The 13,330-nt window shown below is 41.5% G+C and overlaps 1 protein-coding gene across 3 annotated transcripts; it reads left to right on the top strand.

The window, feature by feature from the left end:
• The first annotated feature begins 751 nt into the window (after positions 1–751).
• Positions 752–13,316, top strand: brpf3b (bromodomain and PHD finger containing, 3b). Of its 3 annotated transcripts, none has more exons than XM_034877241.1 (13): positions 752–1,116; positions 2,174–3,726; positions 3,923–4,085; positions 4,706–4,837; positions 6,212–6,340; positions 7,212–7,524; positions 8,829–9,122; positions 9,815–10,414; positions 10,657–10,738; positions 10,827–10,912; positions 11,119–11,219; positions 11,531–11,685; positions 11,984–13,316. In XM_034877241.1, exons 2-13 carry the CDS (start codon positions 2,198–2,200, stop codon positions 12,165–12,167), a joined length of 3,768 nt encoding a protein of 1,255 aa, XP_034733132.1. In that variant the 5' UTR covers positions 752–1,116; positions 2,174–2,197; the 3' UTR covers positions 12,168–13,316. The 3 variants fall into 3 exon arrangements, with proteins under 3 accessions (XP_034733132.1, XP_034733130.1, XP_034733131.1); XM_034877239.1 differs by having other exon boundaries at positions 753–1,116; positions 9,812–10,414; XM_034877240.1 differs by having other exon boundaries at positions 753–1,116; positions 9,812–10,414; positions 10,827–10,915; positions 11,125–11,219.
• The last annotated feature ends 14 nt before the right edge of the window (positions 13,317–13,330 follow it).

Here is a 13,330-nt window from a genome sequence, read left to right as displayed (position 1 = left end):
AAATCAGGCCCGGTGACGTATGAGGGGCGGGTTAACTTGTATCAAACGACTGTGCCAACCACAGAGATTAAAGGACTATCAGAAAGCGGAAATGAGCCATTTTGGCATTAAAATAAAAGTATATTGCTGATGTAACTCCTTTTGCGCAGCTAATTAATTTATCAAGACTAACATCAAAAGAATGTCCCAAAGAAAGGCTTAAGCAACAAACTGTAAGTCTATAAATGATGCATAATTTCAAAGCAAATCAGACAACAAAACACTGAACATTATATCCCATATAATTGCATGTAATTAGATCAAACATTATACATCACTAGAACGTTAAGGAGAAAATACTATTTAAAAGCAATACAAATTACTTTACGCAAGAATGTATTGTGCGTTTAGGCGCCGAGATATGCCTGGCAATGCGAGACTAAGGCAATAACAGCCCACACATTTGTAAAATAAAACGTTTGGGAAAGGGTATCTGTACTTTGCAACTCCCAAACACCTGAGCCGCCATCTAATACTGATCATCCAAGTACAATTGGTACCACTTTTTGTCATAGACCGGCATTGACATGGCATTCAAATACTGTGAAAATTAAATGTTGGCAGGGAAAAAAGAAAAACAGCTTGGTGAAATTAAATTCGGGCTCATGTTAAATATTATTATTTTTTAGCTGTTCTACTTGTGAAACATTGAAACATGGTCCGATAAGGACTTTATTTTGAAACATCTATCCGGAAGTTATGTTTTTACTTTTACCAATATTGATTTGGCTAGCACATACTCAGGATCCCAAACAGCTAGCCGAAGGAGACTAGTATTTCTCCTTCTCACAAAATTGAGTCGAGGATATGCTGTTTCTCAGATTATTAATGCAAATGTACTACTCTTGTTCTCAGTAAAGCTGACTCATTGCCTCCCAAACGCCGTGTTGTGAAGAAACGTAAACGGTATAAAAGAGCTAGCTAAACATACCGACTGTGCCAGCAAATTGTAGCTGGCTAACAGTATTAGCTTCGCGAGTACAGCAAGTAAGGCGGCTGGCTAGGCAACCATTACTGTAGAAGCGGCTTCCGACCGGCGGCTGTCGCGCTACCTGTGTCTGTCAGCTGCCATAATAGGTAAGCTGTCTTAAGTTTGCTACGTACTGTTTCTTTATTATAGAGGTTCAGAAGTTTGACCTCATTTTGGCTAGCAACGGTTAAACTTGTAATGCGCATTGTCAACGTTAAACTATAACAAGGCAGCTAACATTAGTTCTGTCTTTTAAAGTTAGCACGTTACCTACTTTACTCTGTACTTTTATGTCAGGGTACCGCTATTATATTAATATTGTGCCTGTCTTATACAAATTTTACAGTATTAAACACTGCTTTAGCAATACAAAACTCTTTAAAATGTAATCCGAAGAGCTTTTAATTGTAAATATGGCTGACCATTTACTCCTTAAATAAGGACATGGGCTGTTGGTATTCTTGAGCTGATTGGTTCTGGGGCGGATCAGTCAAACCTTCCTGAAAGCTGATTGGATGGCCCCGGTGTGTTGTGGATAGCCTTAGTAGTTGCCAATAGTTTATGATATAAAGTCGAGAATAATCTGAAGATCATTTTTCTTTACTGGCCGTGTGTCTATTGACAGTAAATAGTGCCCCTCAGCTTGACAGTTGGCCAGCTGTCAATGTATTGGTCTATGCATTTAGCTATTTGGATTGAGTGGGTCTGTGAAGGAATGTTACCCTACAGGTGATAATGAACATACCCCAGTCTAATAAAATGTTCTAGTAAATTGCAGCAGAGATGCTTTGAATGGCTCGAAAAATTTAAATTATGGTATTTAGGCCTTAGTTTTATTGCTTTAGATTTTGCTCAGCCCTATAATATAAAATGATCACAAGGAGAAAATAAGTAAAACGAGCTAGATAAAAATAAGAGATTACCACACAATCAAGATAACAAAAGCAAACTACAACAGCAAAATATTAGCAAAGGCAATGTCATGTATGAATCATTACAGAGGGCTGTCCTAGAAGGGTAATATAATGGCATAACATTTTCATATTCTACTGTAGCACCATCAAATGCTTATTCATGTACAATATTTCCTTTTTTATTTATTTTTATTTACAGTCCAACAACAACACGATTTTTCCTCATACTCGTTTCCTTTTAAACCAACAGGAGGTAAAGTGTGATTCGTGGCCTATGAGGAAGCCACGTCGAAAAGGCCAGGTGGCCGCAGGAGGTGGTGTTGATGTCAAGAAGTCCAATGGGACAGTTGGCGGGCGTAGGGGTGCTCGCCAGCGATCTCCATCCCCTTACAGCCTCAAAGCATCTCCAAACAAAGAAACCTTGTCTTACTCCCAGGCCCAGAAGGTGGTAGAGGTGGAACTGGATGGTAGGCTTCACCGCATTTCTATTCTGGAGCCCTTGGAGGTCATTACTGAAGATGAGATGATGGCTCAGGACATTAGTGAGTGTAACAGTAACAAGGAGAACAGTGAGCACTCATCATCCCCCACCAGCAGTGCCCAAACAGTCCGCAAATCTGTCTCACTCAGAGGCCGAAGGAAAGACTCAAAATGTCCTCCTGTCAAGTTGCCTCGATCTTCCAAGAACCACTGCCCCAACTCTCATCTACAAACACCGGAAAAATCACACCATCAGCATATGACCCTCCCTGAACCTAAGTTTCATGTGCTAGAAACCTTCACACCGGTCGAAGCACCTCCTCTGCCTACAGCATATTACCGTTACATTGAACGCTTAGCCGAGGAGCAGGAAGCTGAGGCAGAATATGACTTGGACGAAGAGGACACTGCTTGGCTAGAGATGGTCAATGCTGGCCGGACGTCAGAGGGTTATTCAGCTGTAACACCAGACACCTTTGAGCTGCTGGTTGACCGCCTGGAGGAGGAGGCGTACCGGGAAGCCCGCAGCCGGACGCCCTCTCAAGGTGCTATTGACGACGATGCCTTCTGCTGCGTGTGCCTGGACGATGAGTGCCTTAACAGCAATGTCATCCTCTTCTGTGACTCCTGCAACCTGGCTGTTCACCAGGAGTGTTATGGTGTGCCCTACATCCCCGAGGGCCAGTGGCTTTGCCGCTGCTGCCTCCAGTCTGCTCAGAAACCTGTTGACTGTGTTCTATGTCCGAACCGTGGCGGCGCCTTTAAGCAAACGAGTGACGGCCGCTGGGCGCATGTTGTGTGTGCCATCTGGATCCCTGAAGTCTGCTTTGCCAACACAGTATTTCTGGAACCAGTGGAAGGTGTCAATAACATCCCCCCAGCTCGCTGGAAACTGACCTGCTACCTGTGCAAGCAGAAGGGCCGTGGTGCATCAATTCAGTGCCACAAGGCCAACTGTTACACTGCGTTTCACGTCACATGTGCTCAGCGTGCTGGCTTGTTTATGAAGATTGATCCCGTGCGAGAGACAAATGTTAACGGGACCACATTTTCTGTTAAGAAGACAGCATTCTGTGAGGCTCACTCGCCACCAGGACAGGAGGCCCTCTCAGATGAGGAGAGTGAAGGAAGAGTGGTTGGCAGCAGAGGGAGGGCTAGTAGAGGACGGAGTGCATACACAGAGGGCCCTAAAACACCCAAAAAAGGCAGGAAGTCTGAAGATGACGCCAAGATGGATAAAAAGAAAGGAAAGAAGAGCACCGAGTCAACAATGCAACACACTGCTTCACCACAAGTGACCGTGCCACAGATACCCACAAGCAGGTTCGATTTTATTTAATTTTGAATACAAAAAATGTTGTGCGATCTGTTGTTCATTATAAATTAACCAATTATAGGATGTGCTACTAGCCAGTAAAATAAGTGTACAATTAAAAGAAACCGTTTTTGAGTAGAGATGCCTGACCTGATGTCACTCGTGTTGATAGTTAGACCATCTGCATCTATCTTTGTCTCGCAGGCTGAACATCATCTGTAAAGGAATCCTCTTTCAGAGAAAAAACCAATTCATGCAGAGGCTGCATAACTACTGGTTACTGAAGCGTCAGTCAAGGAACGGTGTGCCGCTGGTTCGGCATCTGCACTCTAACTTCCAATCCCAAAGAAATACCGAAGAGCTTAGGGTAAGGACCAGTAGAACAGCCACATTACTATGTAAATATTTTTGTACTCTGATGGTAAAAAAAAATGTGTGATGGTATTACATTTTTTTATTTTAGCCACTGTCCTAACAAACAAATAGAGCCTGAACGATATTTCCTGTACCATCGGTATTGGTAATTCTTTTTATTTATTTTGTAATAATCATTCATCAGAATTATTTATAATAAGAAATAAATGATTCTGATAAAATAAATATAAAAAAAAACGTCAACCATGTTATGAGCCACCAGACGGAGCTCTATAGCGTCCCTGTTGTAAACACTGATTTTTTTATTTGTATTATTGTGTTTTTGTTCATAGGACTTTAAGTTTAATATCTTAAGTCTGTATTATTATACATTTTATTTATCAGAACTACAAATAACTAATGTTAGGGAAATCTGTTTTTGTTACAAGTTTCTGGATTTTATTGTTTTAAATATATATCTGCCAATATATCCGATTTTTAAATAACAAAATATTTGTATCGGTATCGGGCATAAAACCCCTTTATCAGTCGTTCTAAACTGATGCCTTTAAATACATTTCTGATACAGTGTTTATACAATAAACCTAAAAAAAAATGTGTTGCGCTTTGTAGCCTCAGGTGGATGAGAAGATTTCTGCTGAAAGAGAAGCACTGAGATATTGGCAAAAGTTGCGGCATGATCTTGAAAAAGCCAGACTGTTGGTGGAGCTCATCCGCAAGAGGGAGAAACTTAAACGAGAACAGGTAAGATGCCTGCATGTGATGAATCTCACAAGCTCACACGCCAGGCGACTAGCTGTATTTTATTTTCACGCTTGTTAATATATCCTTTACCCTTTAAACGTATGAAGTTCAATGCACATAATACAGAATTTTGAAGCTAAACTATTAACTAAATACTACTAACTAATTGAATGCCTGTAAATTACAGGTATTTCAACGTATCAATGCAGTCTGAAGTTCTAAGATGTTTGGATGGTCACACTTTTCTTTGCCTGTGTTAGAGAGAAGTTGCCATCTTTTTCACATGATAGTATCCCCTAACCACAACTGAGCTGCAAAACAAACAGGTGGCTGCAATAAATGAGTTGAGCTGTGTGACAGAGAGAAAAATAAACAAATACCTTTTTAACCTCTTACCATTCCGCCCCCTTTTTTTATGTTAGAGGTGTAGGGGACCGGATGTTCAGGATAAAGGTCAAGAAACAGTTGATTACATAGAAGTGAAGTACATCATCTGAGGCTGAGAGCCTGAAGATTAATTTGAGATGCAAGTCAGCACTGCATCAAGTTGTTCTATTCATGAATCAAGATTAAATCATAATTAAAATACATTTCGAGTGTGTATAAGTGCGAAGAAAATTAAGCACTCATAAATTGTTGGGGCAATTTTTGGCTTGATCATATTTGTTTTACAGGTTTGACGCTAATCATTTTTTGACCACTTAAAAATTGATTTAAAAACAAAATACCGAACTTGACACCAAGACCTCAGCAAACATTTTGACATTTTGTCAAAAATGATGTGATTCAGTATCAAAATATTTGATATTGGGAGATTTTTGTAAGAATTACATGTTTCAGCGCTTGGATGCCGCACTTATGTTCCAGAAACTGCTTAGAAACCCCCTTATTATCAATTGACCTAAAGACATACATCCTCTGAATGCACCAGGTCTGTAGTTTGTGTTTGTAAAGTTTCATAAGGCTGTGGTTATCCTCATGGTCTTTAAAGGTCATATTTTACAGTGAGGTTGCTTTGAAAATGGCCAAATGCTTGTTTTTCCCTCACCAAAATGTAGCAACATTGGAGTGTATTTTTCAGACCCCTTACGGACAAGCTAGCATGTCATAGATTTCTTAGATTGTTTTATATGATACCAATATTTTTACCCTAGCTTTAAAACCAAGACCAGATTGGTGCTGGACAGGGGTCTGGATGTTGAAATCTGACCAGAAAAGGGCTTCATTGATATTCTGTAGACATTCTTCTTAGAGAAATTGGCTTAATCTCTTGTTCTCTTGCTCTCTCTTTAGCCTTTGGGCAGTTTTTAAAACCTTTTATTGTTGCAATTTCCACATATGGTGACACACTTGCATATCATCTGACAACTGCAGGTCAAAGTTCACCAGGAAGCTCTGGAGATGCAGTTGACCCCTATGTTGATGCTGCTTCGCTCCACTCTGGACCAGTTACAGGAGAAGGACACAGCCCAGATCTTTGCACAGCCAGTCAATATCGAGGAGGTGAGACATTTCACTGTTACAACACAAGTTGCCAGAGACCAGATATATGCAAACAGGTTAAATAGAGTTGTGAAGTGGGTGGGCCCTTTGTTTTTCCCTATTATGTATTCTTATTTCAAATATTTCTTAAAATGACATGCTCAGTGTTACTTAAAGGAAAGCTTTGTCTTATTGGGGCTTTATCTTATCCCCCAGAGTTTAGACCATTGATTTAGTCAATACACACCCTTCTCATCTCTGTGCGTGTCACATCTGTCTGTCACTTCGCTGGTTGCTAGCTTGCCACATATGCTGGAGATAACAGGCTTCAACTAGCCTATTGCTCCCAATAAGTGACAGAGTAACGCCAACATGTTCCTATTTACATGTTGTGATTTGTATAGTCACAGCATGTACAAATAACAAGGTCACGTAAGACAGCCATCTTCTAACTGTATACCACCGTTGTTACTCTGCTCCTCACCACGGGGCTTCTCGTTTGCTGATAGCAAAAAACTCTGCCCAAGTTGCAGAAGTAGTAGTGCTTCTGCTTCTTTGTATTCAGCCTGCCCCCAAGGTTTCTATGTACACAGGCTTATAACTTGGACTTTTTATTGAAGTACCATATTTTCTAATAGTTCTTAATCTTTTGTATTTATTTAGGAGAGGTTAATGTCCAGCAAAGCTCTTAAAGTGCTCCAACTGTGGGGAACGTAACATTGTCTGTGGAATAAATGAAGAGGGCTTTTACTTTCAGAACCAGTCCAACCAAAGTAGCACAGCTTCTGTAATTAACTTTTTCACCTTTTTCACTTCCAATAATTTGTATTCCTTGGCTAATATGTGTCCACTTTCTTTCCCGTTAACATTTGGATTAATGTCTTTTTTTCAGGTCCCAGACTACCTGGAGTTCATCAGCCAACCCATGGACTTCTCCACTATGCGCTCTAAGCTGGAGAGTCATGCCTACCGCTCAGTGGCCGACCTAGAGACTGACTTCAACCTGATGGTGTCCAACTGCCTCCTCTACAACAGCAAGGACACAGTCTTCCACCGAGTAGCGCTGCGTCTTAGAGACTTAGGAGGAGCCATACTGCGCCATACCCAACGCCAAGCCACCAACACTGGCCTGGACCTGAGCACTGGCATGCACCTCTCAGATTCACTGCAGAAACGAGACTTTTACAGCTGTACCTGGGAGGATGGTGAGTCACAGTGTGGTTCTTGACACGGGATGTGAACATACGCAGACACACGCACACACACATAGATCTTTCGCACTTAGATAGGGGTCTGTATGTATCCTTCTCATATGATTTAATACTAAATTTAGGATCTTTGATCCAGTACAATTAAGAAACATTTATTTTACGACGGTGTGGTCTGTTTAACAAAGAAAAATGAATTACAGAATAACACCTTAGACAAGTAATTGTTGAAAATAGTCCTCAATTATTTGTCTCAAATCTATATTTTGTTTACACAACAAACAAATAGTATTGGGACTACTAGAGATGAACGGTTAATATCTAGATTCACAAAAACCACAGCTGACTGTCCCCGTAACAAGTTGGCCGCAATTCTGCATATTGACCATAGATGTTCCAGCCTTATACTAGGTTTTGACTTCGTTTAAGTGTGGTAAGCATTACTGAAATAAAAATTATTACTAATTCCACTCATTTTAAGTGCTAGAGAGTGCTAAGAATAAAATAAAGCCTCTCCAAAAATGTATACAATGTATCTATAATAATCATAGACTATACAGTCTGATATATTAATGGCCATTGTGTACCTCGGACAGAGAATCTATATAATAATTCTAAATGAGAGAAGTTAAGCACCCTCTCAGTCAGCGCCCTTTGCTTCCTTCTTAAATGATGATGATGATGATGATAGCAAATTGGTGTAGGCACCAATAAATAGCAGTGTTGCATGTCCTCTTTTCATATTGCTCTTATGTTGAGATATCAGGTTGTTGTGTCTATATAGTGGAGACTGACACTTTTTCTTCTGGGAAGTAGGCTTGCACGATTAATCGAGTTATTGCGATCTCAATTCACCTTAGTCATGATTTAATTTGTAAAAAAAAATATTTTCATGATTGATGCTGATAAAAAGGAAATTACCACATTTAGATCTGACAACTTTGTAGAGGAGAGAGAGCTTTCTAACAGTATATGTGATGACAGGGTGCGATCGCTGTGCAGGATGATGATTTAGAATGGCAACTTTTGATTTTGGAGAAATCAACAGACGCTAACAGACAAAGTGTAGTTAAAAAAAAGGACCTAAATGATTATTTTGGTCTTTTTTTCACCACAAATGTGAAAGAAAACATGTTATTGAAGACAAATACCCCAGAATCTCGAAATTGACCAATGAAACAAAAAACAATGTTCTTGACTGCCGTGTCTTGTTTTAAACTCATTTTGTACCTTCTTGGAAAAAACATGCTACCTTCACTCTTAGCCTAACTCTTAGCCTAACTCTTTCCTGTTGGTTCCAGTTGACAGCATTCTGGATCCAGACAACCGGCTTCATATGACAGTGGAGGAACAGCTGAAGGAGCTGCTAGAAAAGCTGGACTTCGTCACCTCAATGAGATGCAGTGGCGCCCGAACTCGACGCATCCGCCTACTTCGTCGCGAGATCAACAACATTCGCTACAGGCAGGGCCAACACCCCCGCCATAGCCTTCAAAAGGGACATTTGAAGGAAGACGATGGGGAAGAAGATGAGGAGGAAAAGGACGAAGACAAAGATGCCAAGCCAGATACCAGCCTTTTGTCTTTGGACAAAGGTGGGTGATGAAAAGCACTGAACCTTGAACAGTATGAAATTGCCAATGCATGAACCTTTAAAAGCCTCTTTTTTTTCAATGAGACCAGTTGTGAACATGAGCTAACGGAACATTGTCCTCAGGTAATTGAGCCAGGGTCCCCCCCACGCACCAACCCCAACCACCCCACTGTCTCCAGTCTAGTAAGTAGGGGCCAACAGAGTCTCGTTAGCCATGGCTGCCTCACAACTACTCTCTCCCAGTGCACTCTATGTCTGCACCTCTTCTATACTTCACTCTCATGGACTCACCACTCTCCATTGGCCACGTTCAGTCATGCCATGTCATCCCACTTCTGACTACAGGCTAGTCCAGTCAAACAGTCTCTTGCTACGGTAGAGGAATACAGCGGAACACCTGTGATTTGTGTCAGTTGAGTAATAAAATACTGCCATGTTACCATGTTGCCGGTGTACAGTTGTGAGAGCAAAGTTATTCATTCACTCGTCTTGATAAGGTTCTCCATATCTACAGAATAACTCCCTTTAGACTGTGGTTATATTGTTAGAATGAAATGTAAACCATTATTAAGTGACACCATTTCCAGTATGAACACTACACCACCACATCACACTACATACTAAATGGACATTCATTTTAAATAAACACAGAGTGAAGTTGAAATGAATTTTTCTCCTCTTATCTTCCAGAAGACCTCAAATCCACTTCGCCCCCGACACTCGAACCTACAGGGCCGGCTCCTCCTCCACGACTTGGGGGCACACCTCTGGAGCCTCCCACCCTGCGACCGATTACAGGGGAACCTCAGTCTGCCAGCTGGCCTTGCAAACGCCTAAAGATGGACAGTGACCTCTCAGACAGCACCACAGAGAATATTAATTGCACTAAAGCACAGGAGTGGCCGGCGATGCCGCCTCCCATTTTGCACAGTGAAGGACAGGCGGTGACCAACGGCCTACCAGAGCTCAGCACCCCCCCACGGCCAACAATTGGGGGAGTTGGACGACGAACATCTGTATTGTTCAAAAAGGCAAAAAATGGAGCTAAGCTGTTCAGAGAGAGAGACAATCCTTTGCAGAACGGAAAAAGCCAGCAGGACAACAATACAAGCACCGCCTTAACAGCACCCAACTCCACTGCCAGTACCCCATCCACCACACCTTTGTCCACTCCATCCAAGACCCCACAGAAAAGCCCTGGACCCCCCATCCTCAATGAACAATGGACCCCCAGTCGAGAAGTGTGCTCCGATAGTGAGCTGGAGAAGACACCAAATCATACACTGGAAAGTGGTGAGTAGTAATGTTAAATGTAGCAACATTCTTGTTTTCAGAACAGACTTTTACACAGCCCCATCCCCCATTCTCTCTGATTATTGATGCTTTGCACTGATTGTCGTTCTAGCTCTGTACTGCAGTGTTTTAATTGTGACTGAGATGAGACTCAAGAAATCTATGCTTAGATGTGTTCTTTTCTATCTATGTTTCCTCTGGTTTTCTAAGATTGTTCTGAGATTACTCTCATTTGCTTTCAGGACTGACCAATGGCTTCAACAAGCACAAAGACGGCGGGTCAGACTCTGAGTACAGCCCTTGTCCAGTCCTGCACAAAGAAATGTAAGACATGGTCTATCTGTTGTAAGCAATTCTTCTGGTTATTGTAATGATTGCCAATACATTGACAATGTATTGTGCTGTCTTACAGCAGCTCACCACCCAAGCGAAGCCTCGGGAAACCAGCTCTTTCCAAAATTCCCTTTCTGGAGATAGTCAACGGAGACTCAGATTACAATGGTTTGTCTTTATTTAAATGTTTTCAAGTTCAACTGAATTTAAATAGCTTTTCTGCTGTGCATTATTGCATAGCGTTCTTTTTTCCTTCTCCTTCCTCGGACATTTTGTGTTACAAATATAACACTTTAACCTCATTGGGAATATTGTATGCCTGAGTGTCCTGTTCATTTTTTATCCATAAAATGATTTCACTGTTCACTGTTTTGCAGGCATCAGCAGCCAAATGTCTGAGGATGGGACGGAGCTGGAGCCTCTAGATCTGGTGTGGGCCAAGTGTCGGGGATATCCCTCCTATCCTGCGCTGGTAATCCCTTGTTCTGATATTACTGACACACCATCTAATTTGAGCTGTCAACAAATGCTGTAGCTCTTAAATTCTGCAGCTTGCACCAAACCACATTTTGAGAAATGTAAGTGAGCTGGGCCGTGATATAACCAAATCTAGAAGAAACAAAAATTGGGAGTTCCCTAGGACCACCCCCTTGAAAACGAGTTGGTTCATTGCAAGGGTTTTTTCCCAATAAAGAATTTCAATCTCATAAAACAGCTGTGTGAGAGTGCAGTGCTAGAAACAGACCTACATTTCCTGTGAGATTGACTGTGCGTTTGTTCCAGATCATTGACCCAGAGATGCCTGAGGAGGGCCTGCTGCACAACGGGGTGCCCATCCCTGTCCCACCCAAAGAGGTCCTCTGTCTGGGGGAGCAGAGGCAGGAGGAGACCAATGAGAGGCTCTACCTTGTGCTCTTCTTCGACAACAAGCGAACATGGTGAGGGACAAACAGACATGCCCAAATGTAATGCAAGTGCTTCTCCTGCCAAAAGTGAGACCCACATGCAGCAGGTGCACTTCAGCTGGGTGAAGCAAAGCTGCTCTCTTAAAACAGACCTCTTGTTGTTTGGCCCATTACTTAGAAAAAAAACGTGACTTTTTTTGTAAATAAAAGATGAGAAGTTTGTTTATTTTCATCTTGTATATCTTACCTTTGAACACATAGGTCCAAATGATGCAAATAGGTGTAAAGCATTGAAAGTGCTAATCATCAATCTGTGTCTTTGGTACTGTAGGCAGTGGCTCCCACGTGATAAGCTAACACCGTTGGGTGTAGAAGACACAGCGGACAAGCTGCGCATAATGGAGGGCCGCAAGTCCAGCATACGTAAGTCCGTCCAGGTGGCGTACGACCGCGCCATGATGCACCAGAGCAGAGTCAGCCACAGCCATGGCTTTGTGGCCTCCAACTACCTGTAGAGGGCAACGGTGAGCCCTGTGTGCACCCACAGACAGCCACTATGCATTTCTCTTTGGTCTTAAGGCAGCAGGTGGTCCTACTGCGAGTTGAATTTGTATTCACACTGTGGTCTAAAGAGGTTGCTGCTCAGCACAGTGTCCTGGACTGTAGTCTGTTACCAAACCACTAGTGTCTGACACACAGAGCAGTGGTGTTTGCCTTTGTGTCGTTGTGGATGTGGAGCTCCAGATCTGAATGAAGTTACCTTCGGTCATTTGCTGCAGTCAGTAAGCGTTAAATCCCTGTTCGGGGTGCATTGACGTATCTGCTTACTTCACCTGGATGTGTTAAAGCTGTGTGTCTGGATCCAATTCAAAAGAATTCCCCTCTATTTTGTATAATGCTACTGCCAAGGAATCAAATGGTCAGAAAAGAGATTAGACATGTTTATATGTACACAGAAGACGTGTGAATGGATAGCTGCCATCTTTTATACAATAGCTTTTTACATTTTAATCTTTTACAAAGACAATTGTATATTATAAAGGCACACTTTGTGTACATATGTATGTGTATTATTAAACCCAATTTAATTTAATGTTGCTGTTTTAAAATGCGTATTTCAATCAACCCACAAGGGGCAAAGTGATACTGTGTATAATTATAGAGATGAAATAATTCCTGATTTGCTGCAGTATACTTGGCGCGTGTGCGTGTGCGTGCGTGCGTGTGCGTGCGTGTGTGTGTGTGTGTGTGTGTGTGTTCAGAGCATACAACACAATGAGCCACTGTTCTTTGTATTTAAATTCTCTTTTTGATACAAAGAGAAATATTTTATTTAAGGAAGACAGAACTATAGAAATAGAGTTATATTGGTTAAAGTTGAGAATTAAATCCTATTTAAAACAAATGGAGTGAGGTTTTTAAAAACATGCAGCCAACATTTTAACAGATGATTTCATATGGTTTGGTGTTGATTTTACTCATCATCAACCGGCAACATTCACCGTTGACCCACAGAAGATTCTATTTATTGTGTAGAGCCCGATTTTTATCAATGAAAAATACATCTTTTTATTATCTTGTATTACCTGCATATTTTAACTGCTCTCCAAATATTTTGTCTGAATCAGTATTTCCACATTGTGGGAAATTATTGCTCTAATAAAAATATTGCAGATTT

The sequence above is a fragment of the Etheostoma cragini genome, chromosome 7, assembly GCF_013103735.1.
Source record: "Etheostoma cragini isolate CJK2018 chromosome 7, CSU_Ecrag_1.0, whole genome shotgun sequence".
NCBI lineage: Eukaryota > Metazoa > Chordata > Actinopteri > Perciformes > Percidae > Etheostoma > Etheostoma cragini.
The sequence above is the reverse complement of the archived record's forward strand: the minus strand, read 5'-3'. Positions and strand labels throughout refer to the sequence as shown.